At 39.8% G+C, this 12,877-nt stretch overlaps 1 protein-coding gene across 1 annotated transcript in view; it reads left to right on the top strand.

Moving 5' to 3' along the window:
* Positions 1-25: 25 nt before the first annotated feature.
* The window catches only part of LOC103769891 (carbonic anhydrase 3-like), a 13,693-nt gene continuing 841 nt past the window's right edge, over positions 26-12,877 (top strand). The window contains exons 1-6 of the mRNA XM_008937134.1: positions 26-101; positions 852-1,049; positions 6,739-6,857; positions 7,676-7,768; positions 8,322-8,387; positions 9,072-9,227. Of these exons, the coding sequence (XP_008935382.1) occupies positions 56-101; positions 852-1,049; positions 6,739-6,857; positions 7,676-7,768; positions 8,322-8,387; positions 9,072-9,227 (678 nt within the window). The 5' untranslated portion in view covers positions 26-55. The remainder of the gene's footprint in view (positions 102-851; positions 1,050-6,738; positions 6,858-7,675; positions 7,769-8,321; positions 8,388-9,071; positions 9,228-12,877) is intronic.

The following is a 12,877-nucleotide window of genomic DNA, read 5'->3' as shown; positions in this document are numbered from 1 at the left end:
TCCTGCCGGAGCCGCCGAGGGGCTGAGGCTCGGCACCGGCACCGACACCGGCACCATGATCAACCCCAACTACTACCCGTGGGGCTACGACGGCGACAACGGTGAGCGGGGCCCGGCAGAACGGGCGTGAGGAGCGGGAGCGGGAGAAGAACAGGCGAAGCTGGTGGAAGGAGAGACCGGGGCAGAGGTCTCCAAATCCAATACATCCAGTTGGCTATGTGTAATGGAATTTAAAGTTTGTCGTGGCTTTAAAATCTAGGTTCGGGCTTAGTCTCGGCGCAGGAAGCACGGTGCCCGATGTGCCTGTGCTCTCCTCGGCACCAGGAGGGACAGGCAGCACGGCCTCGGCCGGGCTTTTCCCACACAGAGTTCTTGGTAAAACCATGAAGGTAATTTTGTTTTTAATTCCTGTCTTCTTCAGTTATCAGTAGCCTTGTCTCTCTTCAGATGAGTACCTGGTACCACATCTGCATCATTTGGGTAGATCCCATCCTATTTTTAGCCACTGCTGGACTTGGAGTGTTCATCTTCATTTTCATTCCTTGGTGTATTGTCAGTCTCCTAATATGCAAGGTCTGGAGGTTGCTATGAGAGCTTAGGTTCAATTGAATGACTTGCAGTATGCAGCATTCCAGCTAGAATGATCTAACTGCTTTTTTATACAATGAATCCCTTGACAGGGCATGACTTAACAACCAGGCAATTAGTAACCTGCTCATTAATGCATTTATTTGAAGTTCTGTAACCAAGCAAAACCAATCTTGCATTTATTGTAACATGAGTATAATTTATACCTAGCTGGAAAATGCTTTCGTGATATTTCTCTTTGTTTTTTTTTTTTTTTTTTCTAGGACCAGATCAGTGGCACAAGAATTACCCGATTGCCAAAGGACGCCATCAGTCACCTATTGAGATCAATAACAAAGACGTGCATTACGACCGCTCCCTACTGCCCTGGTTTGCCAGTTATGATCCTGGTGCAGCCAAGACCATCCTCAATAATGGGAAAACCTGCAGAGTGGTATTTGACGATTCATTTGATAGATCAGGTTAGTTCTGCTTTCATCTCAAGCTGTTATTACATATCAGTGACTATTTTTCAAGTTGCTTTGAAAGACAGAGTGTGCTCTGAATGCTCATGGCTGTCAGAAGGTCTCTGTGTACTGCCTGCATGTGATGTACCAGTGTCTGTGACTGCACAACAGTGTGCTCTGCACAACTGGTAGGAAAGGTCTGGGACTGCTTTCAAAGTCCATAAGTAAAATCCAAGGGAATGGAGAGGGCTGCAAAGAAGATTGGAGCAGGATGAGTTAAGGTGTAAAATAAATTTCTGAGCTTGCAAAAGCCATTGCTTTAGTGATGCTTTCCAGGCTTTACCTATGAGGACTGACTTCAATTCAGGCTATTTGAGATGCCCAGCAGAACATCTTTTAACTGTGTCTGTGGATGAAGTTACAATATTTGAAAACTGTACCCATGTAATTGCTTATAAATGAAGTAATGAACCAGATGTTGCCACAAAGTCATGGTATTTAATCAGTTAAAACTCCCTCTTGCATTCATGAGATTTTTGTCTTAATGAGGATTATAGGGCTAGGAAACTCCAGTGTTTCACCATTAATGTCCAAAATCTTTTACCCACTTGTTGTTATAACAACATACAGCATGCTGCACATATAAGGCATACTTTTTAAGAGTTACTGGTTCATTTATTTTGAAGAGATATGTCTGTTCTATTCAGCAGGTGCTAGAAATAGTTTATGTTGGCAGAACCACTGGCATTTCATGTTAATACTGTTGGCTATATTTCAAAGGAAAAAGCATTACTGAAGGCAGTATGAAATTACATTAGTACTGTGATAAAAAGGATAAATCAAGTGCATACCTCTTTATTGTTGTGTCAAGGTCAAAGAATTGTGGTATTATTTGTAGCACATGGGACTGTAAGAAAAGGAAGAAGAAATGTCAATTTCAGTAAAATATTGAAAAGTCTGTCTTCCACAGTGCCTTCCATTATTTCTTAACTGCATTAAAAGTTCAAATTTTGATTACAAGTAGGATTGACAGCTATAATTGCTATGAGGAATGTTACTAATAGGTTGATTGATCTTAAATACCTATGGGCATGGATTTAATTTCATGGATTTTTAATTAATGGCTTGGGTGTCATGAAAACTGAAGATCAAAACTTATGAAAGCTGGACTAGTGAATGCACTATCAAAATTCCCAAAAGACTATGCAGTTGAGAGTTTGATTACTTTGCTAGGAAAATGGTAATCTGTAATATTATTGTAATGTCAGATAACACAGTACTTCAGTAAAGAGATGAAGCTGTGGCATATGAAAAGACTTCCATGGCCATTACTTACATTTTTACCATTTCTTGTGTTTGTTGGAACTGTGTCAAATATATCAGTGGTAGCATCTTCTGCATAATTGCTCAGATTTTACGCGGGACGGGGTATCCAGGCACAGCAATCTACAGCATGGCTGCAACACTGTGGCCACAAAGAGTAGAAAGTTTTAGAATGTTTTGAGGTTTTTTGCAGATGAACGGCTTAGTGACTGTTGTGTTCTGCTATCAGAAATAAAAAGTGACTCACTGGAAAAAAAAGTAGGTGTATTTCTCAACTCTTTGAAGGCAAGAAACATTCAGTGTTTATTATGTCTCCTTTGTTATACCGTCAGCAGAGTCTGTGGGTGGTGTTCCTTCTCTAGTACAACACTAATTGCAGGACAAATTCCACTGTGCACGTTTTAAGTTTTTTTAGGATATGTATAGTGACTTATTTTTTGTGTAAAGGAACCACCAGCTGCATAATACATACATCTGTAATAAATCATGTAGGAATTAAGCTTTTATTCCTTTGGAACAAAGCACTGTCTCTCTCGCATTTCTGAGTTAACTGGAAAACTAAGGTCTTCCTTTATTTTCCTAACTTTTTCAGTTAGAGTGGTTAACATCTGTAGTTCTATCTATTTCCACTAGTGGCAGGTGAAATAATTTGTTGAATAAATTGCAAAGGTGAGTAAGAAATCATCTTTGGATGTCTCCAGGTTTTACTTCCATTGTGTCTTCTCTCCCAGGAATACTTTGAATGTTCACCATTTGGACAGTTGCTTAAACTCAGATGATTAGAGAAAAACTTCCAGGGAAAGTGCCATCCAGTGTAATTCACATATTGTGTTGCAAAAGGCCTTATTACCTTTATCTGTGTACTTAGTCTAGTGAAAGGACTTAGTGAATGTGTATCCACCAATTTATAAAGTCTGTTTGACTTTAAGAATCTGCTATGGAATTGAAAGCTTTGATGGCAGGTCTTTGCTTCTGGAGCTGTGTCATGCCTCTGCTCCCTGTCTGTACAAGCTTAATGGGTAGTTCAGTTGCCTGTCTCACCATACTTATGGGAAGGAAGGACCTTAAGTGCTGTAAAACCATTGCAGGTGGAGGCTGGAGTCTCAAAATCCAGGAAAGAACTGAGAGCTGAAATCAAAACCTCCTAGGTGGCTTCAAAAATACTCATGCCAGAGGAGTGTCCCGAGAGCACCTAACTGCTGGGACTGTTGTCATGGTGCTGGGTGAGATACATAGCTTGTAACTTCCCTGCAGTTAATGGCTCTGTGACTTTCTTTATAATACCTTGGTTAGGTGGTTAGACCAAGGTGTTGAATGGTTTAATAAACATTAGAGATACATAAATCTTGTATTGGAACCCAGACAAGGAAGCTGGGGAGACATGCATTAAGGTTATGTTGAGTGGATGCCTTTCATCTTCCCACTTTGTCTGTTTTTATCTCCTTGGCACCTTCTATGGAACTTCACCAGCCAGATCCCTACTTCTTTTACTGGATGTATGATACTTACGGGCTTGGAGTACCTTAGTGCAGGCACATTTTTTTACAAGGTTACCTTGATGCTGTTTGCTGAATTTGTCAATTTCTTATCAAAGGAATGTGTGCCTTTGGAACTGGATGATGGAAAAAAATGGAGACAGTTCCTCTAAGTAGTGAGAGCTTGTTGCCAATCGTTCTCTTTTAGCAGGACTGGTGTTTGTGGACAGCATTTCCTAGAGTACCACTTTGTGGGAAATCTCAGTTATCTTGGCAAATTTGATTATCAGCTTCTGCTGAATGAACATTTATCTGTTGACTGGCTCTGAAACAAGGAGCACAAACCCCAGCAACTTTCATTAAACCTGGGGAAAGTGACACTTTCATTTTGCTCTGTAAACCAACAGTGAGATACAGAGTTCTTCCTCGCCTTAGTTCTGTGCAACACTTGCTCTCTCTGGGGCAAACATCTGCTGCAGTGGTTCCATGGAGAGTGGAAAAAAGCCATTCTTTTGTTAGCCAGTCCTGCCTCCTGCTACTCAGTCTGTGATGGATCACGTAAAAGGTGAGCTGCTTCACTGAAACTGATGTCCACATGCACGTCCACGGAGGGTCTCTGTAACAGACCAGTTGTCAGTGTGGATGGAAAGGGACGTGGAATTTGAGCAAGGGCTTCCGACTGAGGTGATGCTTTTATGTCTGGTACCTGTCACTGATGGAGGATGATGTGCAAAGCCATATAAAATGAGTCAGTCACTGAGAAATGGGACAAGAGTTTGCAACAAAAAGGCACTGCTAAGCAGTGAGTGTTTTTCTCCGTTGTCTTCCTGGGTTGGTTTGTGTATTCCTGCTGCTGTTACTTCAATGACAGAGAGTTTGAGGGACTTACATTTTGTTAAGTCTGCTGTCCCCATCCTGTTAGTTCCTGTAGAACTGTTACATATACTTTGTTTTTATATATTAAATGTTTCTATTTTAATACCATTGAAAAACAATTAAAAGACACCATGTTTTCTTTCATAAACTTGTACATCTGTTCTTCTTCTGTTACATGAGTGTGTATTTATTTGCGTTAGTATTTTCTGAAAACAAAAACCCAAGAGCATAAAGTTACCTTTAGGATTTAGGTTCCAAATCACATGTTTAACAAAAAGATTTATTTTACTCACTTTGAGCTATGTAGACATAGTTTCAGAGTTTTTGGTTTAGATATTGGAGAACTTAATTTTTCTGGGTTTTACCTTACCTGTCTTAAAGCACAGGAAAATTTAATTTACTGACATAGGAAAGTATTATTTACTTTGTCATGTCGTGTATTTCTGTCCTTTATACTATGTACTTGCAATTATATGAAAGAAAACATCTTTTTGTCTTTCAGAAGATGTTGGTTTATAGGCATCTGTCTTTGCATCATCCTGTCTGCTTGAAGTGTGCTAAGTAAAAGCTACTGTCTATTTATAATGAGTGAAGCAGGAGTGTGTTAGCATGAGATTATGCACAGCTTCACCTAATGCCCAATCAGAAATGTCTACTGATGACCCATCAGTGGAAATAATGACACATTTTTACCTGAAACTGGATTATTTGGTTTTACAGGTCTATTTTAATGGAGAATTGATGGCTTTGTCAGATACTGCTTTTACTGTGTCTGCATCAGCCATAGTACTGGATGTCTGTGTGAACAAACAGAAGAAATTTGTTGAGAATAACAGTTTGTTCTTAATATTCAGTAAAGAATACTCTTAGTACTTTATTTCTTGAGATGATCATGGATTTAATTTCATTTCAGATTGAAGGATATCTTTCTCTAGTATATAAAGACCTTGGGCCTCAGAAGTGCTGAATGGTTTACAAGAATACTATAGCTTCTGTCTCCAAATAAAGTGAATGATAATTGAATATCAAATAGTATTTTATGGAGGAGTTTTCCCCTTTTTATTGTGACACCCTTTCAAATACACCACCTTCATTTGGTATATAATGTAAAAACGTTAAGGTTATTCAGAATACAGAGTATTATTGTTCATCACAGACTGAACTTTTGTTTAGGAAAATAGCTTGCATCCTCAGTGATTGCTTTTCTGGCTCATTTGCTGTTTCCCTTCTCTTGCACAGCTGGAGGGAGCCGTGATTATAGCAGAAGCAGCATCAGTAATTCCATAGCTTTTTAAACAAATAAGTCATAGCCTGCAGTAAGAGACACAACATGTAGTGTTTTGTGGGAATCTACCACTTCAGTAGTTGATCTTAATCATGACTGTTCTGTGTACATTGATATAGGTGGATATTAGGTGGAATTCAGGGGGAGATTAAGACATCTAAATTTAGGTGTCTGATGTGGGTTTTTAAATGTAGGTAGGTTATGTCTCTAAACTCCCATTCTAGTCAACACAGATGGTGTCACACTTAATCAAAGGAGTCCAGAGAGCAATTCAGGTCACTGTCCGTTGAGTGTCTGCCTCAAAGCAAACAGAATTATTCTAGAGGCTTCACTGTTCTGATTTGGGGCTTATTTCAGTTCCTTGCCTCCAGATACTGCTTTAGAAAAGTACAGTTCTTCTACAGGTCTTGTATCATATCTTCCAGTCCTGTCCAAGTGTCTTTGGAATACCCCAGAAGGAACTAGATGAACGTTTATGCAGCTGAATTAAAACAATGATCTCTGTTGACTCTAACAGAAGCCGAGACACAAATAGCTTCCATCTGTCCGTGAATGCGTGTGGCTGAGGGTGTTTGCCTGGGGTGCTGCTAAGGACAGGGCAGATATGCCAGAGGTACTCAGTGGTCTCAGAATGCAGAGTGTCCACGCAGTAAATGTGTGTGTAAATAGTTGTGATGTGTATATATTTAGCTTAGGGGGAGTGGGAGGTGGTTGAGTCTAATGGTGTTGCAGACTGTCCCTGCAGTGCTGAGGGGTGGGCCGCTGCCGGGAGTCTACCGCCTGCGCCAGCTGCACTTCCACTGGGGCTCCTCCGACGACCACGGCTCCGAGCACGTGGTGAATGGAGTCAGATACGCAGGAGAGGTAACGCTCGCCACTTTTTGCTGTGAAATAGAGTGTAAAGTAATTTTTAGCGTTATCTTTCAGATGGGGTGTTGGTCTGCTTTTTGAGGAGTTCTGTTTAGTGATCTGTGACATTCTTACTCCTGTCGATTTTTTCAAGTGTCAATCAGGTTGAAGTAATTCTCGCAGCATAAGAAAAGAAAAATCTATGTGAAACAAAATTTTCCATGTTCTCAAACCAGCGTGGCTTGAAACATAGGACAGCAAGAGCTACATTACTGAGAAGCAATGCAAACTTACTAGAACAGTATTCTGAAAGTATAGTGGTATTGCAGAAGTGTAAAATTGTATCAACAGAAAGGGGGAAGAATGTGTTACCTTGACTTTCTGCCACTTAAAGAATTGTAAGAGAATATGAGAACTGTAGACTAATACAGAGCTTACATTCATATGGGTTCTCTGCTAGAATTGCTGGAGTTTGAAGGAGAAATGGAAATGAATCACTTATGAGCAGATGACTTCTGAACTGCACGTTCTACCTGCTTACTTAAGCATCTTTTTGGTGTTCAGCTTTAAGATGGCATTTCTATTCTGGTTTTCAATTTCTGTAGTAAGATGTTCATAGTTTATCTTAAAGCAAATAGTAGTCTAAATGGTAATATATGGCAGCTACATGTCATATATGAATTGCTGTCCCTTTTCTTCCTTCTTTTTTGGGAGGCCTATTCCTCATTCTTTGTTGCCCCAAACTCTCTTGTATATGCAGAACTCTAAATTCAGCCTCTGATGTCTTGCTATTCAATAATATATTTTTTTTCATCCTTTTTCTCTGTTTCTAGCTACACTTGTTACACTGGAATCCCAAATACAGTAATTACCTTGATGCTGTGAGAAGAACTGATGGAATAGCTGTTTTGGCCATATTTTTGCAAGTAAGTAGAAGCGTGCAAACTTTCTTCATACTGCTACTATAGAGTTTTCTACTCAGGGTTAAACCAATACCCTATGAATATATTTTCTGGGGATCATACCACAATGAAGGGCTTGACTTTGAGTAATGTATGCTTTTCAACTTATGGAGCATAAGTCATGTTATTTCAGATGGTATCCAATACTACACACTGTCTCTGTGTGGCTGGTGGAAGCTGTAAATCCAGATGTATTTGCCTCTGCTTTGAGAACACGATGCCACTAGTGGCCCTTTGGCGAGTAGCACTAAAAATAGCTGTATTGTGAGCTTACCTGTGGTGCTGGGTTTCTGTACTGGTACAGTTTCCTCATTTGGATCATAATATCTGTTAGGGTACAGACAGAGGGTACAGACAGCAGACATAACTTACTGAGCTCATAGGTGTGATAGGTTGTGTTAATGTGTTGTAAGTTTATTGTTGATATATGGTTAGATGCACATATTAAAAAAACAGGAGGAAGAAGAAACCTGATTGAGGAGAACAATTTGGTTAGCTCATGCTTCCTTCTTCACAGGTAGGGAAAACTCCCAAACCAGAGATGAAGAGAATTCTTGAAGAAATAAATGCTATCAAAACAAAGGTAATGACATTGGCCTTTTAATTACAGGAAGATTGTTGCAAATTCTCAGGACAAAAATATCAAGAGGTGTGACTTTCTAGTTTCCAAATTTTGCTCTGCAACATTGCCAGAACATACTTGTAAATAAAACCATGGGTAGCTTTTCCTTAGCAAGAAAAGACCTGTCTTACATTTACATATGAGCCTTCTTTGATGGGCCTTCCACATTTGTGAAAATGAGTTACCTCACCAAACTTCATGCATCTCAAAACTATACATTTTTGGAAATTGGTCCATTCAGTCTTGAAATAGGCTGCCTAATGGACCTCTGGAAATGCTACTGACTAGACATCTGTGTCTCAGAAAACATCATGTGATAAGAGTCTCTTATTCCATAAGTTGTCTTGTTTGTTATTAGCACAAATACTATAAATACTATAAACCTAATGTACCTGTCTCACTTCATTGCCTGGAGTTGGATGTTGTGTCATGCTTCTCTGGACCCTTCTGTGCGGGTCATGCAGTCCACTTCTCTTCACAGCGTATGGTTGTTTTGTGTAGATGTGTGCTTAGCTTCCTTCATTGGCACCTCTGAAGTGTGAGTCACTCTCTGTTTCTTAAAGTACCAGAGACGTGTCTTTAGCTAATCTTGACTAGAGCTGTAGAAGAGTTTTCTCTTTGTTTTTGTTGTACGTTGTTTTAAAGGGGAAGGAAGCTCCTTTTCAGAACTTCGATCCTTCAGTTCTTTTCCCTGAATCTCATGACTACTGGACATACCACGGGTCCTTCACTACTCCGCCTTGCGAAGAGTGCATCACATGGATTATTCTTAGAGAGCCTATCATAGTCAGCTCAGACCAGGTAAACTTCAAATAAATAATATTGTATCCACTTCTTTTGAGTTACATGCCATAACCTGATCTTACTCTTTTGACAAGGAAAATGCTTATTGGATTCTGTGAGAAACTGCATGACTAAATGGGCAGTGAAGAATTGAATGCTTTAGAAACTGCCTTGGGACTCCATAGGGAACCTGCAAAAATCGTCAAAAGGAGTGAAAGGACTGCACTCTACAGCCTGATATGTGCAGTCTGCCTATTAGACACATCTCTTTAGCTGTCTCTCTATGACTCCTACATGAACTGATTGGGCAGAGATGATGACCTTCCCTGCTTGGAACAGCTTATTGTTTCCTAGCCCATATCAGTCATCATGGTGGTTTAAATCCACTGACGTTAAAGGCCTCTGTGAATCACTAAAATCATAACACAGTGTAGGTAAGATCTTATAGCAGTTGGACTGTGACTGACAGCAAGCAGTAGTCACTATATATTGAGAGTTCTGGCTCCCATGGGCAAGAGACCTCTTGTGACATCAGCTAAAGGAAAGAGTAGTTCTTTTTGTTTCCCAGTCCCTGTGTTCCCACGATACTAACTTTCGGTAGGAGGAAAGGATGGAGCTGGATGTGGCTTGTATCTTTTATTTTAATTAGAGCTCAAAACACTGCATTACACGAAGAGCCCATGTAGGAAAGCTCGTAGGGTTTCTCAGCTTGTATTCTCCTGCAACCATTTATATCAAAACATTGACACATTTAGCTAAAGCTTGTGTTAGGTGTGCACCAACAACTTTGATTAAGCAGGATTTTTTCAACCATTTATACTGTCTCAAGCTTCCTCATGTAAAGTGTTCATTGCTTATCAGGGTGAATATTTGAGGTTAACCATAGGACAAGTTATGAAATAAAGCTGCTGTGAAAAGTGACCATCTGCAGTGAAGTGCAGTGGGTCAGGTGCCCCAACTGCATTGCACGCTGACTGAAGCAGGAGTCCCATGTTTGCCTCTAATGCAGCTAAGCACTTCCAGCTTTTTGAACATTCTTCTTCACAAAAACGTCTTTTATAGCATGCTTCTTTCAAAAACATCTTTTGTCAGCATATGAATATCATGAAGAAGTATTTCTTGTTCATCCTTATTTCTCCTCAGTCCCATTTATAGGAATTCTAATGTCCCTTTCACCACGCTGCAGCCTATGATGCTACTCATAGCACACAAGTCAGTTTTCTCATCTGAGATTATTCCTTTGCTGTAATGATACAGTATCACAAATCTGAAGACTCCAGGATAGTGAGAACATGAACATTAATTAAGTGGTTGGCATATTATATAGATATTTTATGCAGACAGATGACTCTTCATTTTAGGTTTTCAAAGTGGTAAGGTGTTTCATTGTATTGATTGATGTGCATGTATCAGAGAAATAATCTTCTAGTGCTTTGTATTTGTGTAGCTCTTCATCTTTTATAGAATAGGATCAAGTATGATGAGAACCTTAGCTGGCAAGAGTTGCAATATGGTAATGTATTCCTATAATTGACAGCTTGATTTTGATAGCTTATTGACTAGATCTGCTTCCTGTTTCATTGCCCATCTGAAAACTTAAATGTGTCCTACTTTGAATCTGATACTTTTGTGAAAACTACAAATATGGTCTGACTGGTTTCCACAAAATAAATCTGCTTAGAAGCTTGTATTATGGAAGATCAGCTACAGATTTTGTTGGGAAAAGTATAGCTGTTACTGAGCTTCTCTGATTTAAAATGTGTTATTAAATCAAAAACTAATCACATCACTGATCCAGCTTCATGAAAAGAAATTCTGATCACTGCTGTATTCGGGTCGTGGCCTCTTTTTCAGCTTATCTAAAGTTACTGAATTTTGGGAAACATACAGGCTGTACTTTAACTGGCCCTACTGCAGGAAAAAAATGAGCATTTAAGGTAAAAAAGGAATTGCCACACATAGATGGGATGTGGGCTTATGGGCTGAGGTGACCACTTGTCGGGCAGAATTGGGAGTGCACGTGAGGCACTGTGTACAAATACAGTAGGAAGACTTCCCTCACTCCAGGGTGGCTGCAGTCTCGTTAACGTATTCATAAAAGAGGATTATGTTACCAATTATTTCTAGTCCTAGAAAGTATACCACTATGGCACCCTCGTTAATAGTAATTATTTTAAATGTGTGTGCATTCATAGTGAATCACTTGGATGGTTTTGGAGCCAGATGGTAATAGTAAATTAGCCACAAGGGTAAGTGCAGTCGCTGCAAATCAGTGCTCTGCAGGAAAACACCAGAAATCTGTGTGAGACATAGAGTGGGTGGCCTGGCTGCTCGGATTACTTTTAATGAAGGGTTTGGAATTTAACAGTGGAATTACTTTATCCAGCTGCAGACTAATTTTTTTACCTTTATGCAGCTACAGCCTGAATATATGCTTTTTTTTTTTAACTTAGTAGGGCAGATCTTCCACAAACAATAATAATAAAGCCCAGCAATCTCTTCTCCAATACTACTTTGTTAGTATTAACAAAGCTAAAGTGCCATTTTCATCTTCCTACTGTTCCCATACAAATCATTTATCTGAAATTAAGTTTCAGATGAATAGTCCAGCTGATGCATGTTATACTGGTTATAAAGGTGACCTCATTGTTCAGGCAGACTGGGATAGCTGGCTTTTCTGAGCTGGGCAGTGAAGAGCAACGCTGAGATGCTGGAACTAGCTCAGCTCATAAACTGAAATTGGTGTAGTCACAGTGAATCAAGGTTTTACAGCCCAGACAGAAGTTTTGCTTTTATGTGACTTGAAGTCTGTACCATAAAAGGTAGATACACCAACATATTGAGCTAATTGTGAAGAAAAAAATTGATGTGTGCCATGCATGAGGCCTGGAAAATGTGGGAAATGTGTGCATCCTTTTCATGGCAAGCCACTCAAACAGGGAAGGGTGTCTGGATCACAGCTGATACATCTCCTGCATCATGTTGTACATGGCAGTGACAACAAAAGAGCTTAATGTATTGTAAATGGGTATGCTCATTGCATCCTTTGACAACCAGAAAGCAGTAGAGAAAGTGTTATACAGTTTTGAAGAGTATAGTAGAACTCTTCTTATGGTATCCCTCAAAATCCCCATACTGTGGTTTAAAAAAAAAAATGGCCAAGGAGAGTCAAGCTGCAAGACTGTGTTTGCAAACCGTTGGAAACCTTGACCAAGTCATCATCTGGATTTACATTCCTGTTATTAATAGTGGACTGTTTTGTGTCACTGCAGCATGTCCCGGTTAGAAGGCAGAATTGTGTCCCACATCCCTTATCCCTCAGTTTCCCAGGTAGAGAGGTAAATAAGGAAGGCAGGGATAATGAAAACCTTGCACCAAATTGAAAATTAACAAAATAAAATATATTATTTAACAGGGAACAGAACGAAAGAAGGGTAGGGGTTTAAACAGGGTACAGAAAGGAAAAAGGGTAGGGGTTTAACCGGGTAAGGGGGGTTATAGGAACAACAAGGCAAGGAAGATTAAACATCCAAATATACAAAACCCAAATGTTGTGCTGAGGCTCCCCAGTGCTGGATCTCGCTGGATTGAGATGGATTGAAGCTGGATATACAATCCTTGGACGTGGATGGAGGCAGGGAAGAGGCTGTAGATCAGGCCCAGGGCTC

This window comes from Merops nubicus, unplaced genomic scaffold, assembly GCF_000691845.1.
Source record: "Merops nubicus isolate BGI_N331 unplaced genomic scaffold, ASM69184v1 scaffold11030, whole genome shotgun sequence".
In the NCBI taxonomy this organism is placed as follows: Eukaryota; Metazoa; Chordata; class Aves; order Coraciiformes; family Meropidae; genus Merops; species Merops nubicus.
The sequence above is the reverse complement of the archived record's forward strand: the minus strand, read 5'-3'. Positions and strand labels throughout refer to the sequence as shown.